The sequence below is a fragment of the Bipolaris sorokiniana genome (genome assembly GCF_000338995.1).
Source record: "Bipolaris sorokiniana ND90Pr unplaced genomic scaffold COCSAscaffold_20, whole genome shotgun sequence".
Taxonomy (NCBI): Eukaryota; Fungi; Ascomycota; class Dothideomycetes; order Pleosporales; family Pleosporaceae; genus Bipolaris; species Bipolaris sorokiniana.
In genome coordinates this window covers 127,411-154,183 of record NW_006911914.1, presented here as the reverse complement: position 1 = coordinate 154,183, position 26,773 = coordinate 127,411, and the positions used below count along the sequence as shown (strand labels likewise).

The 26,773-nt window shown below is 48.6% G+C and overlaps 14 protein-coding genes across 14 annotated transcripts; 8 read left to right on the top strand and 6 right to left on the bottom strand.

Moving 5' to 3' along the window:
• Nucleotides 1–198: 198 nt before the first annotated feature.
• On the top strand, nucleotides 199–1,289 carry COCSADRAFT_350791 (uncharacterized protein). The gene is made up of 2 exons (XM_007707677.1): nucleotides 199–630; nucleotides 681–1,289. The coding sequence occupies exons 1-2, from the start codon at nucleotides 239–241 to the stop codon at nucleotides 1,216–1,218; spliced, it is 930 nt and encodes a 309-aa protein (XP_007705867.1). The 5' UTR covers nucleotides 199–238; the 3' UTR covers nucleotides 1,219–1,289.
• Nucleotides 1,290–1,921: 632 nt separating this feature from the next.
• On the top strand, nucleotides 1,922–2,754 carry COCSADRAFT_103921 (uncharacterized protein; the record flags this gene model as incomplete). Its single annotated transcript, XM_007707676.1, has 2 exons — nucleotides 1,922–2,347; nucleotides 2,410–2,754. 2 exons carry the CDS (start codon nucleotides 1,922–1,924, stop codon nucleotides 2,752–2,754), a joined length of 771 nt encoding a protein of 256 aa, XP_007705866.1.
• A 145-nt stretch (nucleotides 2,755–2,899) lies between these two features.
• On the bottom strand, nucleotides 2,900–4,326 carry COCSADRAFT_176606 (uncharacterized protein; the record flags this gene model as incomplete). Its single annotated transcript, XM_007707675.1, has 4 exons — nucleotides 2,900–3,352; nucleotides 3,412–3,821; nucleotides 3,880–4,084; nucleotides 4,144–4,326. The coding sequence occupies 4 exons, from the start codon at nucleotides 4,324–4,326 to the stop codon at nucleotides 2,900–2,902; spliced, it is 1,251 nt and encodes a 416-aa protein (XP_007705865.1).
• Nucleotides 4,327–4,637: 311 nt separating this feature from the next.
• Nucleotides 4,638–5,237, top strand: COCSADRAFT_103953 (uncharacterized protein; the record flags this gene model as incomplete). The annotated part of the gene is made up of 1 exon (XM_007707674.1): nucleotides 4,638–5,237. The coding sequence occupies one exon, from the start codon at nucleotides 4,638–4,640 to the stop codon at nucleotides 5,235–5,237; it is 600 nt and encodes a 199-aa protein (XP_007705864.1).
• A 1,230-nt stretch (nucleotides 5,238–6,467) lies between these two features.
• COCSADRAFT_350779 (uncharacterized protein) lies at nucleotides 6,468–11,039 on the top strand (the record flags this gene model as incomplete). Its single annotated transcript, XM_007707673.1, has 4 exons — nucleotides 6,468–8,226; nucleotides 8,288–8,562; nucleotides 8,613–8,702; nucleotides 8,779–11,039. 4 exons carry the CDS (start codon nucleotides 6,468–6,470, stop codon nucleotides 11,020–11,022), a joined length of 4,368 nt encoding a protein of 1,455 aa, XP_007705863.1. The 3' UTR covers nucleotides 11,023–11,039.
• A 105-nt stretch (nucleotides 11,040–11,144) lies between these two features.
• Nucleotides 11,145–12,639, bottom strand: COCSADRAFT_350777 (uncharacterized protein; the record flags this gene model as incomplete). The annotated part of the gene is made up of 2 exons (XM_007707672.1): nucleotides 11,145–12,210; nucleotides 12,276–12,639. The coding sequence occupies 2 exons, from the start codon at nucleotides 12,637–12,639 to the stop codon at nucleotides 11,273–11,275; spliced, it is 1,302 nt and encodes a 433-aa protein (XP_007705862.1). The 3' UTR covers nucleotides 11,145–11,272.
• A 225-nt stretch (nucleotides 12,640–12,864) lies between these two features.
• Nucleotides 12,865–13,783, bottom strand: COCSADRAFT_350774 (uncharacterized protein; the record flags this gene model as incomplete). The annotated part of the gene is made up of 4 exons (XM_007707671.1): nucleotides 12,865–13,120; nucleotides 13,177–13,260; nucleotides 13,317–13,623; nucleotides 13,687–13,783. 4 exons carry the CDS (start codon nucleotides 13,781–13,783, stop codon nucleotides 12,865–12,867), a joined length of 744 nt encoding a protein of 247 aa, XP_007705861.1.
• Nucleotides 13,784–14,010: 227 nt separating this feature from the next.
• Nucleotides 14,011–14,828, bottom strand: COCSADRAFT_103986 (uncharacterized protein; the record flags this gene model as incomplete). Its single annotated transcript, XM_007707670.1, has 3 exons — nucleotides 14,011–14,209; nucleotides 14,268–14,478; nucleotides 14,540–14,828. 3 exons carry the CDS (start codon nucleotides 14,826–14,828, stop codon nucleotides 14,011–14,013), a joined length of 699 nt encoding a protein of 232 aa, XP_007705860.1.
• A 1,504-nt stretch (nucleotides 14,829–16,332) lies between these two features.
• Nucleotides 16,333–17,450, top strand: COCSADRAFT_103874 (uncharacterized protein; the record flags this gene model as incomplete). The annotated part of the gene is made up of 4 exons (XM_007707669.1): nucleotides 16,333–16,760; nucleotides 16,870–16,956; nucleotides 17,032–17,273; nucleotides 17,353–17,450. 4 exons carry the CDS (start codon nucleotides 16,333–16,335, stop codon nucleotides 17,448–17,450), a joined length of 855 nt encoding a protein of 284 aa, XP_007705859.1.
• A 764-nt stretch (nucleotides 17,451–18,214) lies between these two features.
• COCSADRAFT_176603 (uncharacterized protein) lies at nucleotides 18,215–19,544 on the bottom strand (the record flags this gene model as incomplete). Its single annotated transcript, XM_007707668.1, has 3 exons — nucleotides 18,215–18,646; nucleotides 18,707–18,793; nucleotides 18,861–19,544. The coding sequence occupies 3 exons, from the start codon at nucleotides 19,542–19,544 to the stop codon at nucleotides 18,215–18,217; spliced, it is 1,203 nt and encodes a 400-aa protein (XP_007705858.1).
• Nucleotides 19,545–19,786: 242 nt separating this feature from the next.
• On the top strand, nucleotides 19,787–21,534 carry COCSADRAFT_154619 (uncharacterized protein; the record flags this gene model as incomplete). Its single annotated transcript, XM_007707667.1, has 5 exons — nucleotides 19,787–20,011; nucleotides 20,061–20,283; nucleotides 20,336–20,992; nucleotides 21,040–21,250; nucleotides 21,312–21,534. 5 exons carry the CDS (start codon nucleotides 19,787–19,789, stop codon nucleotides 21,532–21,534), a joined length of 1,539 nt encoding a protein of 512 aa, XP_007705857.1.
• A 235-nt stretch (nucleotides 21,535–21,769) lies between these two features.
• COCSADRAFT_350759 (uncharacterized protein) lies at nucleotides 21,770–23,120 on the top strand (the record flags this gene model as incomplete). The annotated part of the gene is made up of 2 exons (XM_007707666.1): nucleotides 21,770–21,959; nucleotides 22,004–23,120. The coding sequence occupies 2 exons, from the start codon at nucleotides 21,770–21,772 to the stop codon at nucleotides 23,062–23,064; spliced, it is 1,251 nt and encodes a 416-aa protein (XP_007705856.1). The 3' UTR covers nucleotides 23,065–23,120.
• Nucleotides 23,121–24,634: 1,514 nt separating this feature from the next.
• On the top strand, nucleotides 24,635–24,931 carry COCSADRAFT_103755 (uncharacterized protein; the record flags this gene model as incomplete). Its single annotated transcript, XM_007707665.1, has 1 exon — nucleotides 24,635–24,931. The coding sequence occupies one exon, from the start codon at nucleotides 24,635–24,637 to the stop codon at nucleotides 24,929–24,931; it is 297 nt and encodes a 98-aa protein (XP_007705855.1).
• Nucleotides 24,932–26,370: 1,439 nt separating this feature from the next.
• Nucleotides 26,371–26,547, bottom strand: COCSADRAFT_42334 (uncharacterized protein; the record flags this gene model as incomplete). The annotated part of the gene is made up of 1 exon (XM_007707631.1): nucleotides 26,371–26,547. A coding segment is annotated over one exon (177 nt), but the record flags the coding sequence as incomplete, so codon positions are not given.
• Nucleotides 26,548–26,773: the final 226 nt, after the last annotated feature.

The following is a 26,773-nucleotide window of genomic DNA, read 5'->3' as shown; positions in this document are numbered from 1 at the left end:
AATATCGAATGACCCTGTTCTAGCAAGTCTCAACTGGTGACCCTATCCACGATCAGCGCTATATACCTCGCGTCGGCGACCGACCTGCTGTTCCAGGGCACAATCAATTGGTAGCCGACAAGGTCTTCTCTAGCACATAATCTTTGTTTAAAGTACCTCCCTCATGTTAAGGATATCTGGAGCAACCCCACGCTTACTACATTTTTCAATACATCATCTATCTTACCACACCTCTATCATGTCAGCCGTAGATGTTCTCATCATTGGCGGTGGGCCCGCTGGTCTCTCCGCAGCTACTGCTCTCAGTCGCTTGATGCACCCCTGCATCGTGTTCGACCATGGAGTATACCGCAATGCGCGGGCACCCCACATGCACAACCTCCCGACATGGGATCACCAGCACCCAGAGAAATTCCGTGAAGCAGCACGCAAAGACCTCACGAATCGCTACAAGACGACCACGTTTGTCCAGGCAAAGGTGGAGAAGATTACAAAGCTGTCGGACGGAAGCTTCGAGGCGCTGGACAACCAGGGTAAAACTTACAAAGGGAAAAAGGTTGTTTTGGCGACTGGTGTACAAGATTTGTATCCAGAGATTGAGGGTTACGATGAATGCTGGGGCCGTGGAATGTAAGTTGCCTAGTCTCTTTACGTGGAACCTAATGTTAAGATCACGTTAGATACCACTGTCTGTTCTGCCATGGCTATGAGGAGCGCGGTGCCGCCCAGGCCGGCATTCTTGCTGTTGAGGACATGGCAGACCTGATGCATTCGACTGCTGTAGGCTGCATGGCCCAGAGGCTGGCTAAGAAGGTCATTATCCTAACTCACGGCAACCTAGCTCTAAAACAGGAGATTCAAGAAGCTTGCATCGAAAAAGGATTAGCAGTTGACTCCAGGCGCATCGTCAGATTCCGAAAGGTGCCCGGTGATACTGCTGATGTAGAGATTGAATTCGAAGACGGCGCAAAGGAAGTCTTCGGCTTTATCGCACACAAGCCAAGGAGCAAGATCAATGGACCGTGGGCAGAGCAGCTGGGTGTGGAGCTAACTCCAGGTCTAGACCTGAAAGTGAATCCACCCTTCAACGAGACAACTGTCCCTGGCGTATTTGCTGCTGGGGATTGTGCCAGCCCCTTCAAGATAGTTGCTGGAGGTCTTTCCATGGGTCTTTTTGCGGCCAACGGCGCTGCAATGCAAGTGCAGCAAGATAAATGACTTTCCGCTCCGTCCAGTCGGATTTAGCAGATTGACATAATTGGCATTTATAAGCAAAACTGAGATAACTTGGCATTAATTGAATGATTTGAATGAATCTGGGCCTGTTTGCTGGGTACTAGCTTTCTTCAACGCAACACTACTTTGATAATAATCCATTAAGACTCAGATGTACGGTAAGAAACAGGTAGAGTTGGGAGCACAGTTGGGTTACTAAGAGGTCAAGTAGAGGCTAGGTTAATTGGGGATTTTACAAGACTCAACTTAACCTCTCCCTAACTCTTAGTATTAAATCTATCTATTAATAAAATTAAGCAAGAATGGAGTTAAAAATCAATCATGTTATATTACAATGCTTTTTATTGGGGTAGGAAAAGATATCAAGATAGGTCTGAATGTGCTTTAGCAGTATATGAGTGGTGGCCTGAATGACCTCTAGTAGTAGAAACTTTGAAAAGCTTTACCTATGCATCAGAATCATTCTACTTTTCAGCTAGAAGGCCAAGCTTTCATAGCAGTATTTTGGAAAAGAAACCGGGGTGTTCAAGAGAGAAATGGTGCACTCACCTCTTGGGCGTGGGCACTACTACCAGATAATCACACCATGGCCGATCTCGGTTACCGACAACATCCAACACCAAACATAATACCTCTACCAATACACCCACATAGCGGTTCTATCCAACTCAACCACACTGCAACGATGGTCGCCAATACTGCAGTTTGGTACTTTGCCTATGGCTCCAACATGAGCTTGTCTAAATTCACTGGCTCCCGTGGGATCCATCCAATCAAGGTTGCCCGTGCAAAACTCCCGGGCTGGACCCTCACCACAGAAATTCCAGGGACACCCTACTCAGAGCCGGCCTATACATCCATTCGCCCGATTACCGATGTTGACGATGAAAAGACACGTGAGGTAATTGGCCTGGCGTACCTCATTACTGCAGAGCAATATGTACATCTGGTCGCATCCGAGGGTGGCGGTATTGCATATGCCGACATTGCAGCTCCAGCAATTCCAGCGACGGAGAGCGACGAGCTCATCACGGGAAGTGAGTTTGTCGTCAGGACTTTAGGGACGATTTTGAGGCGAGTTCCCAGCTCAAGTCCTAGTGCGAGGTACATGGTACGTTTTTCACCTTGTGGATCAAAAAAAAGAAGGCCTTGCTAAGCGACACATGTATACAGAAACTACTTACAGATGGTGCTGCGGATGCAAAGTTGCCAGAGGAGTATTGTAATTACCTCCACAATATTCCCAAATATGAGCAACCGAAAGACATGAGACGCAGGATCGGTGCGATGCTGTTCTTGGCGTTTTGGCATCCCGTCATGTTGTTGGTCGAGAGGATGACGATGGCAAGCTTAGGACCAGACGGGAATGCGCCAGCTGGCGTGGGGCAGGTAGTCAGATTCGTTGTGTATATAATGTGGGCGTGGCACGATTGCGTGCATGCGCCAATCTGGGGAAGAGGGGACGGTATGGACGCTCAATCTGTCGCTTATGATGTCTTGAGACATAATCTGTGTTAGAATGGTATGCGTGTAGCTGCTGTCATTAGGAAATGTGGCCGTTATTGGGAGAGGCTTTTGCTTTGACCTTTCAGTTAAAATTAGTTCGGGTATATGAGGAATTCTTCTTTTGCGATTTAGTTTCCTTTCTAAGTAGGAATAACCTCTACCAGACTTTCTCGTAAGCATCAATGCCTTCTCCCAACCTTTTCAATCCCTCTTCCAATTTCCCTGCCTCAAGTGCGAATGAAAGCCTATACCAGCCAGGCTCCTGTGATGCATAACTCTTCCCTGAACTCACGGCAACATTGTGTTCAGCAAGTATTTTCGTTAACTGAGATTCTTGATCCCACGAAAGGACTTTGTCTGACAGCTTCACCCAGATATAGATACCCGCGTAAGCAGGTATATATTTTATTTGGCGGGCTCGTAAAAACGCCGACATTTTTCCGTAAGCGCAGGCTAACCTCTCTCTATTCATCTGGATGAATTTGTCCGTTGTAGATAGATCAGATAGCAACGACGAGACTGCCACGGCTGTAAGGCCAGAGACCTGGGTGTTTGCGGCCATGGCTACACCACAGGTCATTGCAGGGCTGCCTTGGGTTACGAGCGTGCCCTATCGGACCTTCTGTCAGCGTAATCTTGAAGAATAGAGACCTCTGGAAAGTATCTTACCAGCCGAAAACCACTGCATCCAAAGTCCTTGCTCACACTCCAAATCACATGCGCCCGCGCAAGATTGACACCCATTGCTGCAAGATCTAAGCTCAGGAGTGATGTAAAGGGTACAGGGTTTGGCACGTCTACTGATTCATAGATTGACAGGGCATAAATCTCGTCTGAGATGAGGTGCAAATTGTGCTTCTCACAGAATTTGCATGTGGCCTCTAATGCAGTTTTCGTATAGCATTGGCCAAGTGGGTTGTGCGGATTGCAGAGAATAACGCCCTTGGGCTTTTGATCAGCTTGTGCTAGAGCTGCCTCCAGGTCGTGAACGACATTTTCATTCAGCACATCTTCATTGGCAGAGGTGACAGGAATGATCTTGACTTTGGGGCCAACGTCAAACTGAAAGTGGAACCCACCTGTGTACAGTCAGTTGGAAGAAATTCAAAGTTGGAAGTGTAGAACAGGGTGGCTTACTCCAGAACGGCGCCAAGACTAGCATACCATCTCCAGGATCGCAGATATTGAGTAAGAGCGATTCGAGAATAGCTGCGCCTCCAGGCCCAACGGCAATATGTGAGGGTTCCACAGGTATGTAGGGTGAGAAGAATCTGTTAAAAGTCTCTACTAGGCTTTCTATCACTCGTGGGTCGCCAGCGAAGCCCTTCTGGTATGATAGATCCTATGCGAGGTATTAGGCTTTCCATATTCTGTGTAAAAAGAGTTATATTTAGAACCCACCTGCTCCACAAGCTCCTCGGCGATGCTTTGCTTGAAGAAATCCACCAACTCCTTTCTGATAAGCCAGTTCTCGGCAGTGCCAAAGTCAATAGGCGGGTTGATGGAGCTTCGTTGTGTGACTTGAATAATGATTTTCGGCATGACCGACTCAACGGTCCCCCGCATACGATCAGAAAGTGCCATTCCGAGAGCTCAATTAATTTGGCGACCACGTGAAATCGTCTCAGATGATGCAATGAATAATTCAGTTATAAGGAATTGCTATTCTTTGATGATGAGAGAAATATAGATTCTGGACTGCCAATTGATCGATCGGAAGTGAACAAGATTTTTTGCATGTATCGGTGACCGACATGAGGATGCGCACTGCGCGTCATGTGTTAATATGGTCATGAGTTTGTTAATTAGAAGGCCTGAAATCACTGTTGTACCGAACAAGAGCGTTATAGTATCAATTTGAGCGACTGTCATCTTATCGACTGCATATCTTCACTATGAATCACCAACACAGTCTCTCTGTCTTGGACCTTTTTCAAAACGTTTGCCGATTCTTTCCTAACAACATAGCTGTACAAGACGGAGCTGAGACATTGTCCTACCGCGTTCTGGATCGCCGATCGTCTGCCTTGGCCAAAAGACTGCGAGACAATGGCGTGCGCCACTCGCAGGTCATACCTCTTATCACGAACTCTTGTTTGTGTATGGTGGTTGGAATACTAGCCATCTTAAAAGCCGGTGCAATCTATACACCAATAGATCGCGAACAATGGCCCAAGGAAAGAATTGTGGATGTGCTGAGAAGAACAGATGCTTCGATCGTCGTATATACGGGACCAAAGGTAGACTTACCAAGTATGGTGATGATCGATGCAGAAGAAAATGAAATTGATGAGAGCCTGGATGATGAAGAAATGGTTCTGATTCCAGAACTAGCAGCTCTAATCTTCACATCTGGAACAACCGGAAAGCCCAAGGGTGTGGAGATTAAGCATTCATCGTTAGCGAACTTTGTTACATCACCGCACTTCAACTACGATGTCACTCCGGAAGATCGAGTGCTGTTAGTGCTCTCTGTGGCTTTTGACGGTAAGTGAAATCGATTCAATGTTCTGCACCAAACGATCTGACCTATACTAGCTTGCATGGGAACTCTATTCAATTCAATATGCAACGGTGGAACGTTGATTCTGGCATCACGGTACACCCTGCAACAGAGAAGTCTCCAATGCAGTGTCCTCGTCATGACACCATCCATACTTGAAGCCCTGGAACCACCACAATCATTACACGACTACCCCATGCTAGACAGAATAGTCTTGGGTGGGGAAACAGCTTCAAAAAAGCTACTTACAGCTTGGAGTGTTCTAAAGAGACCAGTGTGGATTGCGTATGGCCCTACAGAAGCAACATGCGCGACTCTCACTGGGATCGTGCGAAAATGTCCTCAGACTGGAGAGTTCAGACCAACTATTATAGGAAGTCCCATCAAAGGCGCTAGAGTCAACATTCTAGATGCCTCGGGGCGAGAAATTGACGTGGCAGGAGAAGAAGGAGAGCTGTATATCTCCGGCATCGGGCTGGCCAGGGGCTACTGGCGGGACAAATGTCGAACAGATGAGAAGTTCCTTTTGTTTAATGGGGAACGAACGTACAGTACCGGCGATCGTGCGAAGTGGTTTTGTGACGCATCTGGAGAAAAGCTTGTCGAGTTTTGTGGACGGCTCGATCGAACTGTCAAGGTCCGAGGGTTCCTGGTCAACCTTGAGCTAGATGTCGATGCGGCATTGCTAGCTTTGGATCCCACCATTAGGGCGGCTTACTCACTCAAGCTGAATGGGAAGCTATATACCGCTTTGTCGCCAATCCCTTCAGACATTCCGGGACTCAAATCCCGGTGGAGAGCCAAGGTCCCGCCTTACCTTGTACCGGACCACATGGTAGGGTTCGAGTCACTTCCAATCACGCCAAACGGCAAAGTAGATCCGCGAAAATTGATTGAAATTATGAGAGACATGGTCATAGATACTCCCGACGACACAGAGCACGCTGGCGGATTGCAATGTACAATCATCAGCGGAATGGCCAGCATACTTGATATACCGACATCTGCGATCGACCTCAGCCAGTCCTTTGTTAGCCAGGGCCTTCATTCTCTTGCAGCCATCATGCTTTGTTCGTACTGTCGCAAGCGCGGGTTCACAATACCGATGGAAAAGTTACTCGTGTCGCCCTCTATCAACAGCCTGCTTGATGCCTATGCCAACACAGCTCGAACACCAACAGAGGTTTCTCCATCACCCGAGATAGCATCGGAAGCACCGCTCATGTGGTTGCAAAGGATGCTCATTTACGAGAGCGTACATCAGAAGACAGCCAATGTAGTGCAATACATTGCTACCTACCGCAGTGAAGACGTGCAATGTCTACAGCAGGCTTGGCGTACTGTAATTACGGCAGAGCCCATCTTCCATACTGAGCTCGACATCGATACACAAACACAGCGCATTGTCGAAAAAGCAATAGTTTTGTGGAGAGAACATCAAGTCAAGTCGATGCGCGAGGTTGAGCAAAGAACCAGGGAAGCGGCGGTAGCTGCTGGGTTAGGGACCTCTTTTGCAATTCTGCACTGCCATGGTACTTGTCTCCCTCGAAATCAAAGCGTTGTAATATTATCCATCCACCACGCGTTGGTGGATGGATTCTCCGCCTCATTGATTTTGAATAAGGTTTCAAAAGCCGCAAGAGGAATTCCTTTCGACCCATCACCTCCTATCACTCTTGCTGTCGACAAAATTCGCCGACATGCAGTTTCAACATCAGCTGAGGCAAGCATGTTTTGGACGCAACAAGATGAAGATTTTGGCGACGCGATAGGCGATATGCTGCTCCCCAAACCAAAACCAGTTCTACCCGAAAGGACTGCAGAGTATATCCTCCAGACGGAACTGGATGTTGCATCTTTAGCCAAGCTCAGTACTGCTGGGAAATCAACGGCTGCGACATTTCACTATGCAGCTTGGGCGCTGGTCTTATCCAGTTATACCAATGCTACAACAGTTCTCTTTGGAGCTGTGCTTTCTGCTCGGACTTTGGGGTTTGAAGGCGCTGACAGCATCATCGGCCCGCTTATAGCCACACAGCCGCTACGCATGGGAATCGACAGAACTCTGCCCAATCATGCATTCCTGGAGCAGACATACAAGGCAGTGCAGTCTCTTTCCAGATTTCAGACATTTGAGCGCAAGGGAGATCCGTTGCGATTCGCGTCTGCGCTTGCCATGCAATACGATTCTCCCACTCTTCAGTCAGGGGGAATAGAACCAGTTCAGCCACCTGTCGTTGCAGAGACTCCAGCACTTCCACTCACTGTCCTTGTTGAAGGCGATGGACGGGTGCGATTTGTATACCGTTGCAACAGTTTCACCGAAGAGCATGTACGTCAGATGGCGAATGTGTATCAAAACGTGTTACATGCTTTGACGCAACCAGACCTCGCTGTCGAAGACTGCTTGAGAAGACGCCTCGATGCAGAAACAAGACACATGCTGCTGTCCAGAGGCAATTGGAACTCGTCTCTTTCACGAATCCGTGCAACAGGGCCGACAGTAACGAGTTGCATTGAAGACGCTGCGCAGGCAAATGCTGAGCGCATCGCCGTGAAGAAGGGTGGTATCCAGTTGACGTACGCGGAGCTGATGATGAAGTCGGGACGAGTAGCAGCGTTTATGGAGCAACTGATGCAACCAGGCGACGTTGTGTGCGTTGTTGCAGATCGTTCCATCAATTGGATCGTGGGTATATGCGCTGCCCTCAAAGCTGGTGGCGTCTATTGTCCCCTCGATTCGTCCCATACGGTTGAATATCGCGACGAGCTGCTGAAGAGTAGCGGCGCCACATTGTTGCTTTGTACTCAGAGGTCGCAACTAGTCCATGCGCTGATGCCACAGAGCGTCACTGCACTTGCCATCGACGATCTTTTGGCGGATGAATTGCTAAATGACATTCACGTGCTAACCAGGTGGCCGAGTTCTGGCGATGCTGCATTCCTGTGCTTTACCTCCGGATCTACTGGCAAACCTAAAGGTAACTTCTTCACTCCATGCGGTACGTCGTATACTCGAGCAATTAACTGATGAGGTTACAGGAGTCGCATGCGTCCATGGCGCCGTCACTGCGTTTCACGCCGACTTGGACGTACGCCTTAACAGCGCCCCAGGCGTCCGCATTGCCCAGTTTCTGTCTCCCGGCTTTGATGGATGTGTTCACGAAATATTTGCGACCCTTAGCCATGGCGCTACGCTGGTGCTAAGAACTGAGCAAGACGACCCCTTCTCACACCTCATTGATGTCGATGTTGCTATGATGACGCCATCAGTCGCTGCCGGTCTCGATCCAAGCGAATTCCCTAACTTAAAATTTGTACTTCACCTTCATCAACTGGCAAAAACCCGCTACTTACAACAATTTAGGTGTACTTTGCAGGCGAGCCTGTGCAGCAACCGACCCTGGACAAATGGGCTGCAGGCCGGACTCTATTCAATCTTTATGGACCAACGGAGGTGTGTCGTATTCCTTCTTCAACCCCTCTAAATTCACATGCTCTTTCAAACATGTATACTTACACAGCGCTGGTAGGGCACTATCGGGTCATGTCAGCAAAGGCTGCGAGTCAGTGTGCCTGTCAATGTTGGACCTCCGGTACCGTCCACGCGCCTGTACATTCTCGATGATGACATGAATCTCTCACCTCCACACGTCATCGGTAACGTCTTCATTGCAGGCGTACAAGTCAGTCGAGGATATATCAACTCTGAACTCGCTGAGCAGAACACCCGCGACTTCTTACCTGATCCCTTCTGCCCATCCCCTTCTGAAGGTGAACGCATGTACCGCACTGGTGATCTTGGCTTCTGGGATTCATCGGGAAATGTCCACTTGTGTGGACGAAAGGACAGACAGATCAAGATGCGTGGTTTCCGTATAAACCTTGATGATGTTGGCACTGTTGCTTTGCGCGAGATGCCAACCATACGCAAGGCCATTGCCACAGAACACAAAGGGAAGCTCGTCTTATGGGTGGAGCCAGAAGTTGTCGACACTCAACATCTGGCTCATCGACTGCGTTCCGTTCTTCCCCATCATGCCCAACCCAAACACATCATCGCCAAGGCGCAACTGCCACTGTCGAAAAACGGGAAACTGGATGCCAAGGCGCTGGCGCAGCAGAATTCTGTCCTCGAGATGCCATGCGCCGTCATAGACCCAGAGCAGGGCTTGTCTCGCATCGAAAGTCTGGTTGCGCACGAGTGGCGAGCCTTGCTAGGCATTGATGCATTGACCAGATTGAGTGCAAAAGACAGCTTCACTGCATTAGGTGGTCACTCAGTGCTACAGTTGGACCTGGCTACCCGCTTACGCAGTATGTTGGATATACCCCTCGCCATCAAGGACATTATTCAAGCCCCCACACTTGGTGACATGGCGGCTATTATCCAAGCGCGTATGAACCGGTGGGATGCGCAATCGGACGAGAAACGTGCTATTCGTCCTCTAGGTGCCCATGCGTTGTCACCGGCGGAGTTAGAGTGGTGGCACAGATATCACGAATCGAAAAACCAAAGTGCTTTCAATGTCCCTTGGCTCGCTAATCTGGGCTCTGAGGTTGACTTGATTCGCCTTGAGAACGCACTCAATGCCGTCATATCCCGACATTGTATCCTGAGGTCGCGCTTTATGCCAGGCAAAGATGGCAATCCAACTCGTGTCATCCGAGATGATCCTATCAAAGCTCAGATGGTTGATGCTCTCGATACGCACGAATTCGTTAATCGCCCTTTCGACCTCACCAATGATGTTTTGGCTCGATTTACACTGTCTCCTTCGCTGTTGGCCATCAGTATTTCTCACATTATATGTGATCTTACGGCATTGAATGTGCTCCTGACGGAAGTAGCGACACTCTACAATGGCGGAAAACTACCGGCTGTACAACATGAGTATTTTGAGTCAACAGCATGGAGTCAGCCATTAGACGGCGAAACAGCTTGCTTTTGGTCAACAAACCTTCAAGGTCTTGCAGCTCAGCGTAAGCCTGAAGACGCGTTGTGGCACAAGTCTTACAATGGCACGTCACTTGTGTTTTCCGTTCCTCAGGACATATGCCAAGGAATTTTGGCTCTCACAACAAACAATGGTTTCACACTCCACCAATTTGGCCTTGCTGCCACGGCCACAATTCTGTATGGGTTGTGTAAGCGAACCGACATCGTACTAGGCAGCCCGTACATGAATCGCCCCTCAATGGAAGACCAGAAAACTATCGGTCTTTATCTCCAGGCGCTCCCCATACGCGTGAAGGTAGATGACGCGGTGACATCGCTAGAGACACTACACACAGCTCAATGCGCATCGCAAGCCTCGCTCTCGCACCCCATCCTCTGGCCCCAATTGCTGGAACATCTTGGTCTGCCTTTCCCATCGCGCCGCCAGCAACTATTCGATTGTGTCGTCACTTTTCACGACGATCGCATAACTGAACAATGCATCTTTCCTGTTGCTGGAGCAAAGCCGCTTCATATTTGGACAGAAGGGTCCAAGTTTGGAATGCTATTCGAATGGCATATGTTTGCAGATCATCTCTCCGTGAGACTAGAGTATGACACGGATCACATTCCAGAAGCATTTGTCAAGATTGTGCAGACTATGTTGCTAGCGGCGGTCGAGTATCTGCTCGACCCAGCGTACCGATATGCTGAGCTTTTATACCAGCTAGACGCTTTGCTGTTGCAACAGTGTGCAGAGTTGGAACAGGATGTTGATCATATCAGATGCATAGCGAAGGAGTATTGCGGTGGGGTGGAAGAAGCAGCATGCGATTAATTTAGGCAATTAGCCAGGTTTAAGAAATCTATAGATTTAAATTTAGTGGTGAGAAATACAGAGTTGTGAGGTTGTTGTGGCAGACAGGAAGATTGCTCCTCGGCACCAAGCTCTGCAGTTGACGGTTCACATCTGCGTTCCATGCCACTAATTTGAATCGTCGCCTTTTATCACAACCGTAGAGTATTCTGTTTGACTGTGAGATGTTGGAACTGTGAAGTGATTTGAGAAATCCATGCTACTCATGAAACTACACGCACCCAAAGACAAAGACCATGGCTGATGCGGCAGCGAGAGTGGCAGCAACATAGAGCACACTGCCACCCGGATGAGTGCTTTGCCATGCACCGAGTAGCGGGGCTGAGACCAGACTGCCTAGGCCTTCTGCGACAGAAAGAGCAGCAACAGCTAGGCCATCGTGCGGCCTACGCTGTACAAGATGGGCTTTGACGAACGACGGCGTAGCCAGGCCCAAGGAGGCCGCAGCGACAACGGGGAACAAGGCCCATGGCACCTGAACCATGGCCAGCGCGGCCAAAGCGGCGACAAGCACAGTGAGAGAGACCAGCACAGCGGCGGCATTGCGAGCAGGCCTGGACATTACGGCAGCAAGGATGAGATGCATTGAAGACGTGCCCGCTGCAACAGACAAGAGGAGACCGTTCTGCGCTGGAGTGAATCCAAACTCGAGGGTCGCATGCACCATCAAGGCCGGAAACATGTACGATATGGCTGCATTGTACAGAAACATAGCTCCGCCGTGCGCAGCAAGCACTCGATGGCTGAACAGGCGCAGAGCGGGACGGGCGAGGCTGGCCAGGCCAGATAATGGCGAAGCGTTGGTGTCAGTACCGCCACTCTCTCTCATATGACCATGACCGACAAGATTGTCACCACGCTCATCGTCTAACCATGTTCCTATGGCGGCCAGGTATACAGCCGTAATACCAAAGATAACGAGGGCGACGGCAAAAGAGACTCGAAAGTCTGCAAGCAGCGCGGCCAGGGCGGGGCTAAGGGCCATGCCAGCCATGTACAGGGCCAGCGACATCGACATAAGCCTGCCAACATGGCGCTGATCTTTGCTGTGCGCATATAAAGCATTCAGCATCATGTGTAGCGTATTATCTGTCGCCAGACCCTCGAGCACACGCGCGCCCAAGGCCAGACTGACGCTCCTGCGAAGCACTGTTGACCACTTGTCAGCCTCTTAGACTGTCTCTCTCTGTCTCGCCATGCATTGCCTTACGTACCTCCAGCACCGAGTACCACGACACTACCCGCCCTAAGGCCTATCCACACTCCAAGCCCCTTTTGGGTCCCCAGCCGCTCGTATACGCTCACTGCCATCAGTCCGCACATGTTTGCAATCGTCGTTGCCGCGGCCACCGCCGATGCGTACGCTGCTTTTTCTGCATCCTCGCACTGCGACGCGTCCTTGCACACAATGTGGGCATAGCCATATATAGTCGAGGCCGCTGTTGCTGCCATGGCGCATGAGGCTAAAAAGGAAATAGGCATAGCATAGTAACCTGGGGGTGTTTCTTTTGGCGTGGCTTCTACGCCATCAGCCTCTGCGCCCAAAAGCCGTTCTGTCTCCGAATTGCTGGGTCCCATGCTGTCTCTGAATCTTTTGGACTACTCTTTGCTGTCCATAGGTATCCCGTTGTAGGCATGGGTCAAAGACGACCATGACGTTCTTGTAGCCTAAGCCCTTGTCTTGGGTCGGTGACCGAACCTGTATTGCATCATTCAGCCAGACACTCATCAGCCGCAGGACCATGTATTGCCCACGATTGCAATCATTTTATCACAGTATCAGACTTTTAATTACAGTGCAACTCAGTGTCCAATGCTGGGTGCTGTCGCCATGACCTTCTGTATTGCCGGCCGCGCCATCATTACCTCTCCCCACAATTTGATGTTGGGCCAATTGTTAATGTCTACTCCAAAGAAGCCAAACATCCATGGCATAGAGAACGGAAAGTAGGAAATATCTGCCAGAGTTGGACGGTCCGGCAACGCAATATACTTTTGTTCCTCAAGAGCCAGCCTTGCTTCTAGCATATCCCATGCTTTCAATGTGTTCACGTGGAGTCTACATCCGTGACATCAGCTAAGCAAAAAAGCGAGGTTCAAAGTATGATGACTCACTTTGCGCATGTTCTCGGCATGGGCTCAGGATTTTGTCTGCTCGGGTATCCTCGTAGGAAGTACAGCCAGTATTTAGCCGTCGCGCTGTCATCGTTAGATAGGGACATAAATAAGGTATGCCACTCTGGAAATACACATACCCGAGCCCAGCAGTCTGGAAAGCTGTCCAAGAAAGGACTTGTGCTTTCTCCCATGCTGTTCGGCCGGTCCACTGTCCCTGTTTATCGTATTTTGCAGCTAAGTACTGCAAACAGGCTGTACCTTCAAATACTATGATCTTCTCGCCCGTTTCATCGTCCCGATCCTTGAGTGACGGAACCATGCGCTCTGGATGCACTGCATAGAACCACTCATCGCGTGTATCGATCACGGAGAGTAGATGGGGGAAGCCGAGCTCCTCCGCTAAGATCAGCGGCTTGATGTAGTTGATGTAGGATGTTTGATCCGCTGAGGGTATCACACGTTAGTAAACTACACCATCACAGCTGTTTCTTTTGGAAAACCTCTCACCTCTGATGACGTACAAGATGGTCCTACCGTCACATTCTACATCCCCAATCACTACTTCCCCGTTAGGTCGCTTTTGAGCAACCTCAGTACCAGACATATTTTATCTGGGCAGACAAACTTGATACCACTTTCAGGTTCGTGCAAAATACGAGATATCATCGATTTGTATTTTTGTAGTTGTATATGCATTTTACGTGAGCCCCTTGCTCGGTTTCCGACCTTCGGCAATGAAGATATCACAACTACAATTTTAATACCCAAGACTAGTTACAATCTCTCGATGCCGAAGCCGTCACGGTCTTGGCCAAGTGCAGTGATGCCAAATTACCGTTTTCGCAACCTAAATGACACATATGCGTCGATGCTAGGCATAATCTGCCCTCCAATCGGCCAGTCTACAGGCTTTCCGATGCGCTTAGGTGTAAAGCGCATCTCGTAGTCAACTAAGAACTTTGCAAAGACTATCTTCGATGTTTCGGTTGCCAAAAACCTTCCGGGGCACGTTTGAGTGCCGTAGCCAAATCTGCATATATCCATTTAGTCTTAAAGCGTACAGCGAGCACTGCATGACGTGGGCTTACGGTAGATAAGTGCGGCTTTGTGTGACCGATTTGACCTTCGCAGTGTTTGTGTCGGCATCGTAGAAACGGTATCCATCAAATTCCAGTGGGCGTTCGTAGTACTCTTCATCTCGTTGGATAGCCAGAGTGGGAAACCCGATAAGCGTACCAGCTTTGATCACTTCGCCATTGGACAGGGGAATGTCCACATCAACCTTTCGTTGTAGCGTAACTTTGGAACATGGTCAACCAAATCTCATTATCCAACTTTAGGCACCTAGGGATCAACTTACGCGCTGTAGGAGGACTCAACCTCAAAGTCTCTCGCAAGAAACTGTCTAATTTCGGCATTCTCGAACAAGCGTCTTTGTTCCAACCTCCGCATTCGCGAACTGCATTTCCAATCTCCTCCCTGAGCGGCTCAAGATACTCTGGATGTCCGAGAGCAGAGAGGATAAGCTGACATACAACCACGGAGAACAGACCTGCGGCTGCAAATGTGAGGAACAATTCCTGGTTGACGATTCGAGCGTATGAGGCCTCAGTGTTATCTTTAGCGCTCTTGAGTAGCCCATCCAACATCGCAAAGTTCTCGCTCGAGTGTTCAGCTGCCTGTCGCTTGCGCAACTCAGGGTAAACGAACTTTTGTACCTCACGCTGGTGGTAGCGGATCTGACGGCCTCCTTTGGACAGCCAGAAGAATGGCACCCGGAGAAAAGCAGGCATGGCGAAAAGAGGTGCGTTCCATGATGTCACTTCCTCGGTGTAGCCACGCGCATGGTAAATGTATTCGGGGGTAGCAGCGAGATCAGGCCCAACCATTACGGCAGCAGTCACCCGGTGGATGATGTCGAGAGTTGCATCCCAAAGCATGACGGTTCTCCAGCCTCGAGTGTTCGCGGGCGGTGCGATGCGCTCGGCAATGGCGATATCAGTTTGGTCTGCAATATAATTGGTCATACTCGCTATCAGGGAAAATGTTAGCATTGTTTCCCCACTCACGATCTGGGTTCGTGGACATCTTACGAAGACTGAAGTTCAGTTGCGACTTGACTGCTTTAACGTAATCTCGTTGGCATACCATATCGCCGACATGCAGATTCCACATGAAATGCTCATCAACTACTTTCAGAAAAGACAATTTCTGTAGCGGTTGATTCTTAACATCATCGAAAAACTTTGGTGGAAGGATATGGATCAGCTCATCGTTGATCCATGTTGCCCAGATCTTATCTTGCTTGGTGTACTATATGAATCATTAGTGAAGTACAAAAACTTCAGCCTGCTCTTCCTATTGGATTCTTTTTGACTAGAGAAAGCGCTCTCGAAGATCATCAGATTCAGGTTTTGCTTACTCTTTTGTAACCGTCAAAAACAACGTTGTTCGGATCCAGATTGAACTTGGTCATCATGGTTCTTCTCAGCCACCATCCGCAGTCTCCGAGAACTACATGCTTGTTGCCCCGTCGTTCAATGAAGTCGTAGAAAGGTCCCAGTCCAATGACAAAGACTGTTATTGCGACCAGTACGATCATGTAAGGACGCCACACCTCGGGTTTTCCAACCGATTTGGCGTTCGAAAACAGGTTCAAAAGAGAGAGAGAGTCTGTCTGCGTGTTGTTCTCAGACAATGAAAAAGTCCCCATTGTGTCTCTCCGTCTGCACATGCACCGCCTGCACTAGAATGATCAGATTCTTTTGCATGCTACCAAGTGCAGGCTACGTTATATTTAGGACCCTAATCATGTTGGCGCATATTAGATCGGGTACCGAGTAGAGGACCGCCAAAAATCTGCAGGTCTCAATTCCGTTACATTACACGCTGGAAATGCATCAATACCCCGGATGAAAATTAAAACCCTGCAACAGTTATCTAAAACCTGTGGGAGCACTTGAACTTCAAAAGCATGCTCTAATGAAACAGACCTAAGCAGAAAGGAACGATCTGTTACCCGCCAATTCAACCTGCACGGACACCGACCTATGTAGATCGTTTATATGCAGGTTGCAGAGGACCCAAGGTAGACCAACATTCTACGGTATCTTCCACTCAAGGCTGACTAGATATAGATTCATGCTGAAGAAAATGTCTGCACTCCCCAAGTACGATACAGAAATGCTCTACATAGAGCCATGGCAAGATAAGATAGAAGCACCATATTACCGCACAAATCCCGATCCCGGTTTTGAGGTTAAAAACTACGACTGGATCCCGTACAAGGTCAGCGTAGAGGACTGTCGATCAGCCAAAGAAAGTTTCACCCTAAATGATCACGCTTTCGCGTTTGTGGATGACAGTGATGGAGGACGACAAGAATTATTGCAAGCAATCCGCGACATCAACACCGAGAAGATCGAGAAAGAATATTATCCGGCAGTTGAAGCATTGGTAAAGCGCAAAACAGGGGCGGATAAAGTCATCATATTCAACCATTCGATCCGTAAACGCGATCCAAAGGAAGGCTTTTTCGGTAGCCCAGGAAAGCAACAGCCAGGGCGAACGGCACGTCACAAGTCCGCACACGATAAGAAGAAATCTCATTAACACAACAACAGGTCCACGTCGATCAGTATGCCCAAAATATTTTTACATAGTGGTTCAAGAAGATTAACACAATTGTAGAACGCCAAAAGGTGCCATCCGCCGAGCGCGTCAATACGCCGGCGAGGAAGCAGAGGAGCTGCTCAAGGGACGCTTTCGAATAATTAAGTGAGTACATGGAGTTATGCAACGGCTCATACGGGCCAAACGAAAAAAGGCATCAACACTGACACATATGATCAGCGTCTGGCGACCGATCAACGGCCCCGTCCAAGACTGGCCCCTCGCAACTATGGACGGCAAGTCCTTGCGCGAAGAAAACCTGCATGCTACCGACCTGTGGAAGAACCAGTGGGAAGAACTTGGCTCCACATACAACATCAGCCACGGCTCAGGCCAGAAGTGGTATTACCTCGGTGGTCAACGACCCGACGAAGCGCTACTTATCAAGATATACGACAACTCGCCTGATGTACCTGCAAAACGTAAGTCATTCTTTACACGACAGTGATGAAATCTTTCGCAGTTCAAAGAAACGGGAATGCTGACTGTCTGGATGTACAGTTTGCCCGCACTGTGCGTTTGAGCATCCGGAGACGAAGCCAGATGCACCCAGGAGAGAGAGCATTGAGGTAAGGTGTTTGGTTTTTGGTGGACATTGAGATTGTGCACTTGCTTCCTTGCATGTTCTCCAGGGTGTATAAGCTTTCGAAGAGTCGTCCTTTCAACAATGTGACCTAAGCTGAGACAGGATAAACGGAAGTATGGCAATAAAATACAAAACCTCTTTGCGATCGTTACAGACCAATTTGACGACGGTGATCAAATTTAATTGAAGCAATTTACACCTGCTATACCATGCTGCTATTACGAATAGATGTATGCGGGTGTATTTTTATATAAATACTCCAATATCTTGCTTGATGTGTTGTGGCGCTGGATGCCGAATCAATTTCTTTTGCTCCTAATAGTTTGCATGTCTTTACTGTTTCAACTTGACTGCAGTTTTGTTTATATTTGACGACCGGTACAAAGCCGATTTTTCCTTATTCCCCAGACGAGAAGAGCGCAATGCCAATTAGTAGATCTAGAAAGATATGCTTCACTTTTATGATGTAGAGTTTTCTTTCTGGGCACTGCTTACATGTTCAAAGGTGCAACGTACGACTATTAAGAGTAATAACTTTGTAAGAAGGAAATCAAGCAGAAATAGATACGAACTAGCTTTATGTAGGTTTGCAAGACAAGGAGTTGAAGATAAATAAGATTACTAAGATTCTCATGCATCTCCATGCAGTACTAAGTAGTAACAGAATATCGCACGAAGGCAACTCAACAACTTTCACCCCATTATCGTGCATACAAAAGCACTTGCGAGACTTGGAGTTTGATTGGTGGCTACATACTTTCGTTCAGAAAAAACTCACTAAGCCAGGATTTGATCTAGAAATGGACCCCATAAAGTGCCAGGGAATGGTGAGGTCTCTCCCATTCTCAATTTCAACAATACATCCGCTGCCCATGCCAATGATGTCCAGAACGACCAGGTAACCCATAAGTATCCCAAACAATGCACCCACTTTTTTCTTGTTTGTATGCCGCCCAGTAACTTTTGGCCCGTGAAGATGACAAAATCCTCAATAGTGATAGCCGCAGCTTGCCATAGAAAATACAGCAGCAGACCTCTCCAGCGATGCCATTCGGGAATATTTGCGGGACACGGCATCAGCGTCATTGAAGCCGCATGCATGAAGCCGGAAACAGCGAAGGAGATCCATAGTTGGGTGTATGAGGAGGCATTTGTTCCGCGGGTTATGCCAAGAGCATCAACTAAGGAGCCTGTGAGACCTGAGAGCGGCTTTGACGCAATGTCAGTCATGATCCCATGGTAGAGTTTTGTTGAAAGGAGCTAGCTCACCTTGCGAATCATTTGGTGCCAGAACTTTCCCCAGAATGAACGGACAGTCGTAGCTTCTGCTAGACGGCCAAAAAGAGGTGGCCAATCCTACGGACTCAGGTGATGAGACCAAGTCCTAGATCAAAATGATTGACAGAAGAAGGTGATTACTTACCTCTGGCCTATTGATGCCCAATCCAACACATACAATAGAAGCCAAGATATACTGCATATTGATAAAGAAATAGGGGCCAGCACCAAAAACCAAAGCCTTCCCAAAGCTCGCCGTCCAATTTGCATCACGTATCGTAAGCGTCATACTGTCCAAACCAGGTGTTGGAAAAAATAGTCTAATACTCAACTGGGCTACCAGATCTCCCATGAGCATGAACAACGCCAGCTCGACGACTTGCCAGGTCAAAAACCTCAACGTGCCGGTCCGCTCACTCGACCAAAACCTCGTCTTGGGCACATTTTTGACCTGAAAGTTGTACCTGATACCTCGCAGATTGAGAATCAGCGAGACAGACCATTTGAGCTTGCGCCATCCAAAAGCCGGCCATGTCAATGCAACACCGGGCTGTTTGTCCACAGGCCAAAGAGCGGATTCTGGATTCGGCGTGTGATTGAGAAATTTCTCAATGGTGGCAAGCCAGTGTGGCCAGGCAAGAGCGGCGAAGTTAGCGGTGCCAGGATTGTGTGTCCATGGGCTTAACTGTGCCCAGATTGCAAGTCCGGTAAGCGTTGTTATAGCTAGAGGCCTGCGCAGGGGGAAGGGAGAGGAAGATAGGAAGAAGATCTGCGCGAAAACAAGGAGAAGGTGTGGTGTTGAGGTACCACTGGTGGGCTTGAGGAGCATGTCGTGCGTTTCCATCGTTGTGAGTGTGATATCTCTTCACTAGATGATGAAAAGAGTAGAAACGATTCATTGAAAAAGGGTATCCACCAAAAAAAACGGTCATCCCCTAGAAATTCCTGCGATCGTGCATGAAACACGAGATTCAAAATTGGTCGGTCACCGACTCAGGTACCTACTCTACGACTATTTCAGTAAGCACCCGATGCCAATCGTCACGATTATTGGACATCAAAATGGACTCCATGGAAAATTCGTCAACGCTGGTCGAGATTGAAACCGAATTGCACCATTCTGTGTCTTGGATCTTGCCAATTACACTGCCCATCCTCGTCGCTGCCTTTCTGTTGTCCCGCAGAACACCTTACAGTGCTGCGAGTTTTGGAAAACCAAGATGGTGGTCACTAATTCCAGGCCAAATACCGATGCGATTCGAGATGGATAAATGGGCTAGACGTGGATACCGAAGGGTGAGTAAGCCCTGATTGGTCATTGTTTCTAGAACTGATTGGGAAACAGTTTCACAAATCGCTGGGAAAGCCATTCATCGCCAAGGTCTTTGGACGGGATTACCTTTTGATGCCCCCTAAATATCTTGATGATGTACGCAAAGCAGATGAAGACAACCTTAGTTTTGCGCATTGTTTTAGCGAGGCTTTCAATGTTCATGTTTCCGCTGGAGATGTCTACGCATCGAAGATCATGCCCGATGCTGTCAAACAGCATCTCAACCCCCAGCTGCGTATGTTAGCATCGACACCATCATGTGCTTCCTTTGTCTAATCAGCCTGTAGCGTCGCTAGTTGAAACCATGAGGGAAGAATGCGAGTACGTTCTCGAAGCAGAATTAGGTATCGGGAGCGAATGGAAGACGATCCAAGTTTTCCCCGTGTTCACGGAGATGGCGCATCGCATTACATCTCGTATCTTGCTAGGCAAAGAACTTGCGCGCGACAAAGACTTTATCCAAGAGTCACAACTATTTAACCGGTCTCTCTTTGTTAGCGCCATTATGATTAATGGTATCGCACTAGGACCATTCAGAAACCTAGTGGCATGGCTGGCAGCCACGCAGCATCGAGTGCACCTCTCGCGCTGTACGAAGCACCTGATCCGCCAAATCGAAAAGGTGTGTAGCCAGTCCAATAACTGCAACAACGCAATTAAATGGGTGCTTGATCTCGCGAAAGATGATAAAATAGAATCCAACCCAGACCGGATGGCGAAACAGTTGATGCACCTTATGTTCGCAGGGAGCAGTGCTCCTGGTGGTCTCGTTGTGCAGATGATCTACCAGATCTTAATGAGCCCGGAATACCTCGAGCCATTAAGGGCAGAGATAACTCGCGCGCTTGAAGAAACTGGCGGATTTACGACAAGTTTTACATCGCGGACACCACTCATGGAAAGCTTTGTACGCGAAACGATGCGTTTATATCCTACTGGTGTTGGTAAGCGCGTCTGTTAACTCGCATTTCCCAGGCTAACTTTCCCTCAGTCTCAGTAACACGAGCTGTTATGAAGAAGCCATTCACTTTCTCCGACGGTTACACGCTTCCTGTGGGATCGCGCTTCGCTTTCCCTATTCAAGCGATACAATGTGATCCCGAAAACTACCAAGATCCCCTCACCTTCCGAGGTTTCAGGTTCGCTACTCAAGCCAATGAGAAAGAAGTCAATGCGTCCACAGTTGACAAAACATTTCTCACGTAAGTCCTTGGAATGGCTGAAATATGTACGAATATGAAGAATAGTATTGACGTGTAGTAGATTTGGCTATGGCAGGCATGTCTGTCCTGGGCGATTTTATACGATTAGATTAGTGAAAATCATCTTTGCCAAGCTTCTTCATGAGTACGACATTAAATGGGAGGGTACAGTAAAGACACGTCCTCCAAACATGTGCATAGAAGTACAGAACGGACCCAACATGGACGCCAAGATTCAAATTAGGCGGAGGAATGTTGCTTCAGCAGGCATCCCGTGCACATGAGGCCAGGAACTGCCTATTAAGATTAGATATGACTCTCAAAGACTGAATCAATCTATTGTTTTCTTCATCGCAGCATCTGTAATGAACATGAGCACCCCAATGGATGTGCCTTCTTCAAGTATCTCTGCAAAGTTCGGCAACCGAGGCGGTGATGCAAGCAGGGGGATGGTCAGAGCTGTATTAAAATGTCAAGATCGACACTCTAAATCGCATCTAGTCCGGTAGTGATATCAATATGGACAGTGTGGAGAAAACCCAACAGTCTGTGCCATCCGTTGTGTTGGACAAGAAAAGGTCGACGCGCACTTCATGGAAACTGAAAGCCTTCTCCATCCTTCTCCTCGCTGGTTTTGCAGCTGTGAGGACTTGGATTTCGCGCACTGTCGATCCTTTAGGACAAGTACTTGGACATGTACCGTTGATTGGTGAGTAGCACAACTTTTCTGCATGTCGTCTTGCAGCTGACCAGCCTTAGACGGACACAACGATTTTCCTATCTTTATACGAGCATTCTACTACAATCACATATATGGATCCAACTTTAGCGACGCGATAGATCTGGTCGGACAAGTCGACTTTCCCAAATTGGAGCGGAGTCGCTTGGGGGCTCAATTTTGGAGTGCGTACGTTGAGTGTCCTCGTGATGGAGGCGACGCCAGCGACCAGGCGACATTCTACGAGGCAATGCACCAAACGCTTCAGCAAATCGACTTGATCAATCGGCTTATCGATGCCTATCCGAAGCGTCTGCAGCGCGCAGCGTCGGCTTCAGAGGTATGGGCGCAGTTTGCGGATCCTAAGAGGACCGGCATTTCCAGCCTCATGGGTATTGAGGGCTTGCACCAGGTTGCTAACAGCGCGTCATTTTTGCGTTTGGTTTACCAGCTGGGTGTTCGCTATGTGACCTTGACACATAGCTGCCACAATGCCTACGCCGATAGCTGCAGTCCGCATGAGCCATTGAACGGCGGTCTCTCGGAGGCAGGACGTGACGTGGTCCTGGAGATGAACAGGATCGGCCTCATGGTCGATCTGTCGCACACCTCGGTCGCGACACAACGCGACGCCTTCAACGTGTCGCGGGCGCCCGTCGTGTACACCCACTCGTCAGCGCGCGCACTGTGCGAACACCCACGCAATGTGGCCGACGAAGAGCTTTGGGCACTCAAGGCCAACGGCGGCATCATCATGGTCAACTTCTTCCCCGGCTTTGTCACCTGCAACGCCCAAGCAACGCTCGAGGATGTTGCCGACCATATCATCTACCTGGGCAATTTGATCGGCTTTGAGCACGTCGGTATCGGCGCCGATTTCGACGGAATGGGCTTCGATAAGGGCCCGGTTGGGCTTGAAGATGTCGGCACCTATCCGGCGCTCGTTGCGGAGCTGCTGCGTCGAGGGGTGTCGGTTACCGAGGTGAGAGGCGTCGCTGGGGCCAATATCTTGCGTGTATTAGCGAGAGTCGAAGAGATAGCACATGTAATAGCCAATCAGCAGCCACTTGAGGATCAAGTAAAATCAATATTCTAAATAGAGTATTTTATTCTAGTAATATGCAGTAGTAGCAGAATAATGGTAAAACATCCAATTATATGAATTAATATAAACATAGTTGAGATAACTAAGTAACTAACTATTTTACATTCTATGAAAGGATATTTGACTAACGTGTTTTACAAGCGAGCGGGCCATACAAGCGAGCGGGCCACCCCACCAACTTTGCGCACCTCTCTAACTCTAATCAACTATGGCCCTATCAAATCAAGCCCGCAACGTCTCTCATGAATCTGATATACAGCTAGCAATCTTAGCTATTAATCAAGATTAAATTAAGTCTCAAAGAGATGTAGCAAAAGTCTACGAAGTCTCTCGAACAACACTCCAGCGTCGACGCGCTGGCATACTTACCCGACGCGATTGCCAGCCTAACTCAAAGAAGCTTACAAAGCTAGAAGAGGAGGTGATAGTTGATCATATAATTAATCTAGATCTACGTGGATTTTCGCCTACCTACGCAGCTGTGCGTGACATGGCTGACAGACTACTGGCTGCGCGCGGCGCTGGCCAGGTTGGCGTCTACTGGCCGCGCAACTTTATTAAGCGTACAGACAGTCTTACGACGCGTTTCAATCGAGCGTACGATAGGTAGAGGGCTCTATGTGAAGATCTAGTCCTAATTAAGGGCTGGTTTGAGCTCGTGGAGCAGACAAAGGCCAAGTACGGTATCTGCGATGAAGACGTCTATAACTTCGACGAAGCTGGCTTTATGATAGGCAAGATCACGACTCAGCTAGTCGTAACAGCGTCAGAGAGGAGGTGCCGGCCAAAGGCAGTTGAGCCAGGCAATCGTGAGTGGGTGACGCTGATCGCAGCGATCAACGCAGCTGGCTAGTCTATCCCACCGTTTCTAATCTTTACTGGCAAGTATCACCTATCTGCCTGGTACGAGGAGGCAGAGATCCCACGCGACTGGGCCATCGCAGTCAGCGACAACGGCTGGACGACTAACAAGCTAGGAGTTGAGTGGTTAAAGCACTTTATTAAGCATACAGATGGCAAGGTTGTTAGAGCACGTCGGCTGCTTATTCTTGACGGCCATGAGAGCCACCAGTCACTTAAGTTCCAAGAGCTCTGCAAGGAGAACAACATATATACGCTCTGTATGCCGCCTCACTCATCTCATCTACTCCAGCCTCTTGACGTTGGCTGCTTCTCACCGTTAAAGCGCGCGTATAGCCGCGAGGTGGAGAGCCTAATCCGCTATCATATCAACCACATTACCAAGCTCGAGTTTCTGCCAGCGTTCAAGGTAGCGTTCGATCGATCCTTCACGCTAGCCAATATCTGCTCTGCCTTCCGCGGTGCAGGCCTTGTTCCTCTCCAGCCAGATGCTGTTCTATCAAGGCTTGATATAAAGCTCCGTACGCCTACTCCACCAGCTATTCTAGAGGTTCTCTGGCAGGCTCGTACGCCTAGCAACACACGCGAGCTTGAAGCTCAATCCACGTTAATACGTGATCGCGTTCAGCGGCATCAAGGCTCATCGCCAACTTCGATTATTATGGCAATTAATCAGCTTAAGAAGGGGGCTGAGGTAATGATGCTCTTGGCTGAGCTTATGCGCGATCGGATAGCCAGCCTTGAGAAGGCGAACGAAGCCGCAACAAAACGTAGACAGCGTAAGAAGAAGCGGATACAGAAGCAAGGAGTGCTAACAAAGGGAGCTGGAGAAGATCTACTCGCTCAGCGCGAGGCTGATCAGCAGATTGCTTATGAAGAGCGTCAAGGAGGAGAGCGATCAGGTGTCAACCGCCAGGCTCTAGCGCGGTGTAGCAGGTGTAGAGAGACTGGCCATAATTCGCGTACATGTAAGAAAGATGCTTTAGATAGTGTTTAATCCACTATCTTAATATATATAAATTTTATTTAGTTGTGGTAAAACCGTACACGTAAAGAGGTGCGCAAAGTTGGTGGGGTGGCCCGCTCGCTTGTATGGCCCGCTCGCTTGTAAAACACGTTAGTTAGTTAATAACTTAACAAACCTATCTTAATTTAAAGCAATTCTTGAGTAGAGTGGGAATGATCCAAAGCTTGGTGGTTAGCTTTACTAAGGACATCTCTCTTATAGATATATGTAGTAGTTGTATGACCTTGTTACATAGTGTAATAGGTTTCTTTATGATATTATATTTGTAGAACAGATTATAAAATTGTTACGTTCTCGCGCTCTATAAAAGAAAAACAGGCAGCATATTTTAACCACAAATATACCCGCCCTCTGGATGTTACTACTATGTTTTTGAAGAAAAAGACCTTCTTGTTCCGATATACATAGACACCATAGTGGTTCATATTCTCTGCACGCCAGATCAAACATTCCTACAGCCACGATCTCCGGGGACTTTGTACCTTTTGTCGGTTCAAACGCCACGGCATGTTCCTTGATTTTGGAATAAGAGTAGTGCCACTTTGGTTTGGCTGGAAGGTCGCGCACATGCACATCAGAGCAGCACACTTGGCGGATGCACTCATGTATTTGTATGCGCAATTGATGATCGAGATATTCCACGACCTCAAGGCACCAATCGTCCGGACTCCACCGTCCATTATTAGTGGCTATAGGCCTACAATTGAGCGAGATCCTCGTCCCATCTCCTCCGACCTGCTCTTTCTTTTTGAGCGCCTTCTTCACCTGGAGTATAGGACCTAGGAGTGCAAGACAAGACCAAGATGTCGCGCGTTCGACATAATCACCCTTGAGCGGTCCATTGACAGCAATCGGCTTTTCGAGACTCTAGTTCGCAAATTGCCCAAGCCACAGCTGACGACTTCGCCATAGCAGTGCGCGCTGCATATTCACTTCCCATGAGCCCGCTAGGTATCTACAACTCAAAGCGTCATGGAACCTTGATGCCATACCAGCCAATGCCGCAAAGTTTTCGGTTGCGTCATACACGCGGTGACAGGAGTATTGTTGCGTGAGCTCCTACCAGTGGTGAAGAATTTCGTCCTAGGTGAAGCCCTAGCCGGCTTGTGAAGTAGAAAGATCATATCGTCTACCATCGGCCCACTCGTAGAATACGATGCATCCATCCTCAAACCAAGACATCTTGCGGCACTTGAAGCTTAGCTGCTGCATGCTGTAGATGACCATGCACCGGCTTAGGACGGATTCTTGGAAGCACCAGGCTCGTTCATTGACGGGTCCGGGACGTGCCGATCTGTTTATTGGTAGGAAACGGTTCCCGAGCTCTTGGGAACTGGCAAATTTATGTTCGAGCCGACTGTATGGTATAGCTTGGGGCTGGGCGGTGGCTCTTCAATGAGCTGGAGGAAGCCTTTTGCACTATCCTCACTTCGTCCTGCCACAATCGTAAGCTCAGCATTAGAGTAAACTTGGGCGATCTTGCGGGCTTCAGATGCCCAGTCTTTCTTATCTCCTTGGATGATACACAAAGCATCGATCCAGAGATAGCGATATCCAAGCTCGCGTATTATTTGGAGAGCTTCTTGATGTCATTGCGTCATGGAGCATTCGGGGATGCATTCTTGTAAAGGTTCTAGATTTTCTCTTTTGAGCTTAACTGAGTGACGGTGGTTATAGCCCCATGAATATGAAAATGCCAGGTAACGGTTTCGTTAGCCTTTGCTAATCTTGAGCCGTATCGGGGCCACTGCTTTGGGGTCTCCTAGATCGATGACATGGGTTGGCATGAGCTGAGGGGAGTTCCACGGGAGT

Excerpts from the sequence above, each read along its gene's own strand:
- COCSADRAFT_350791 (XM_007707677.1), top strand. The coding sequence starts at position 239 with ATGTCAGCCGTAGATGTTCTCATCATTGGCGGTGGGCCCGCTGGTCTC. Across the intron at positions 631-680 it reads GAATGCTGGGGCCGTGGAAT|ATACCACTGTCTGTTCTGCC; the intron begins GTAAGTTGCCTA and ends AGATCACGTTAG.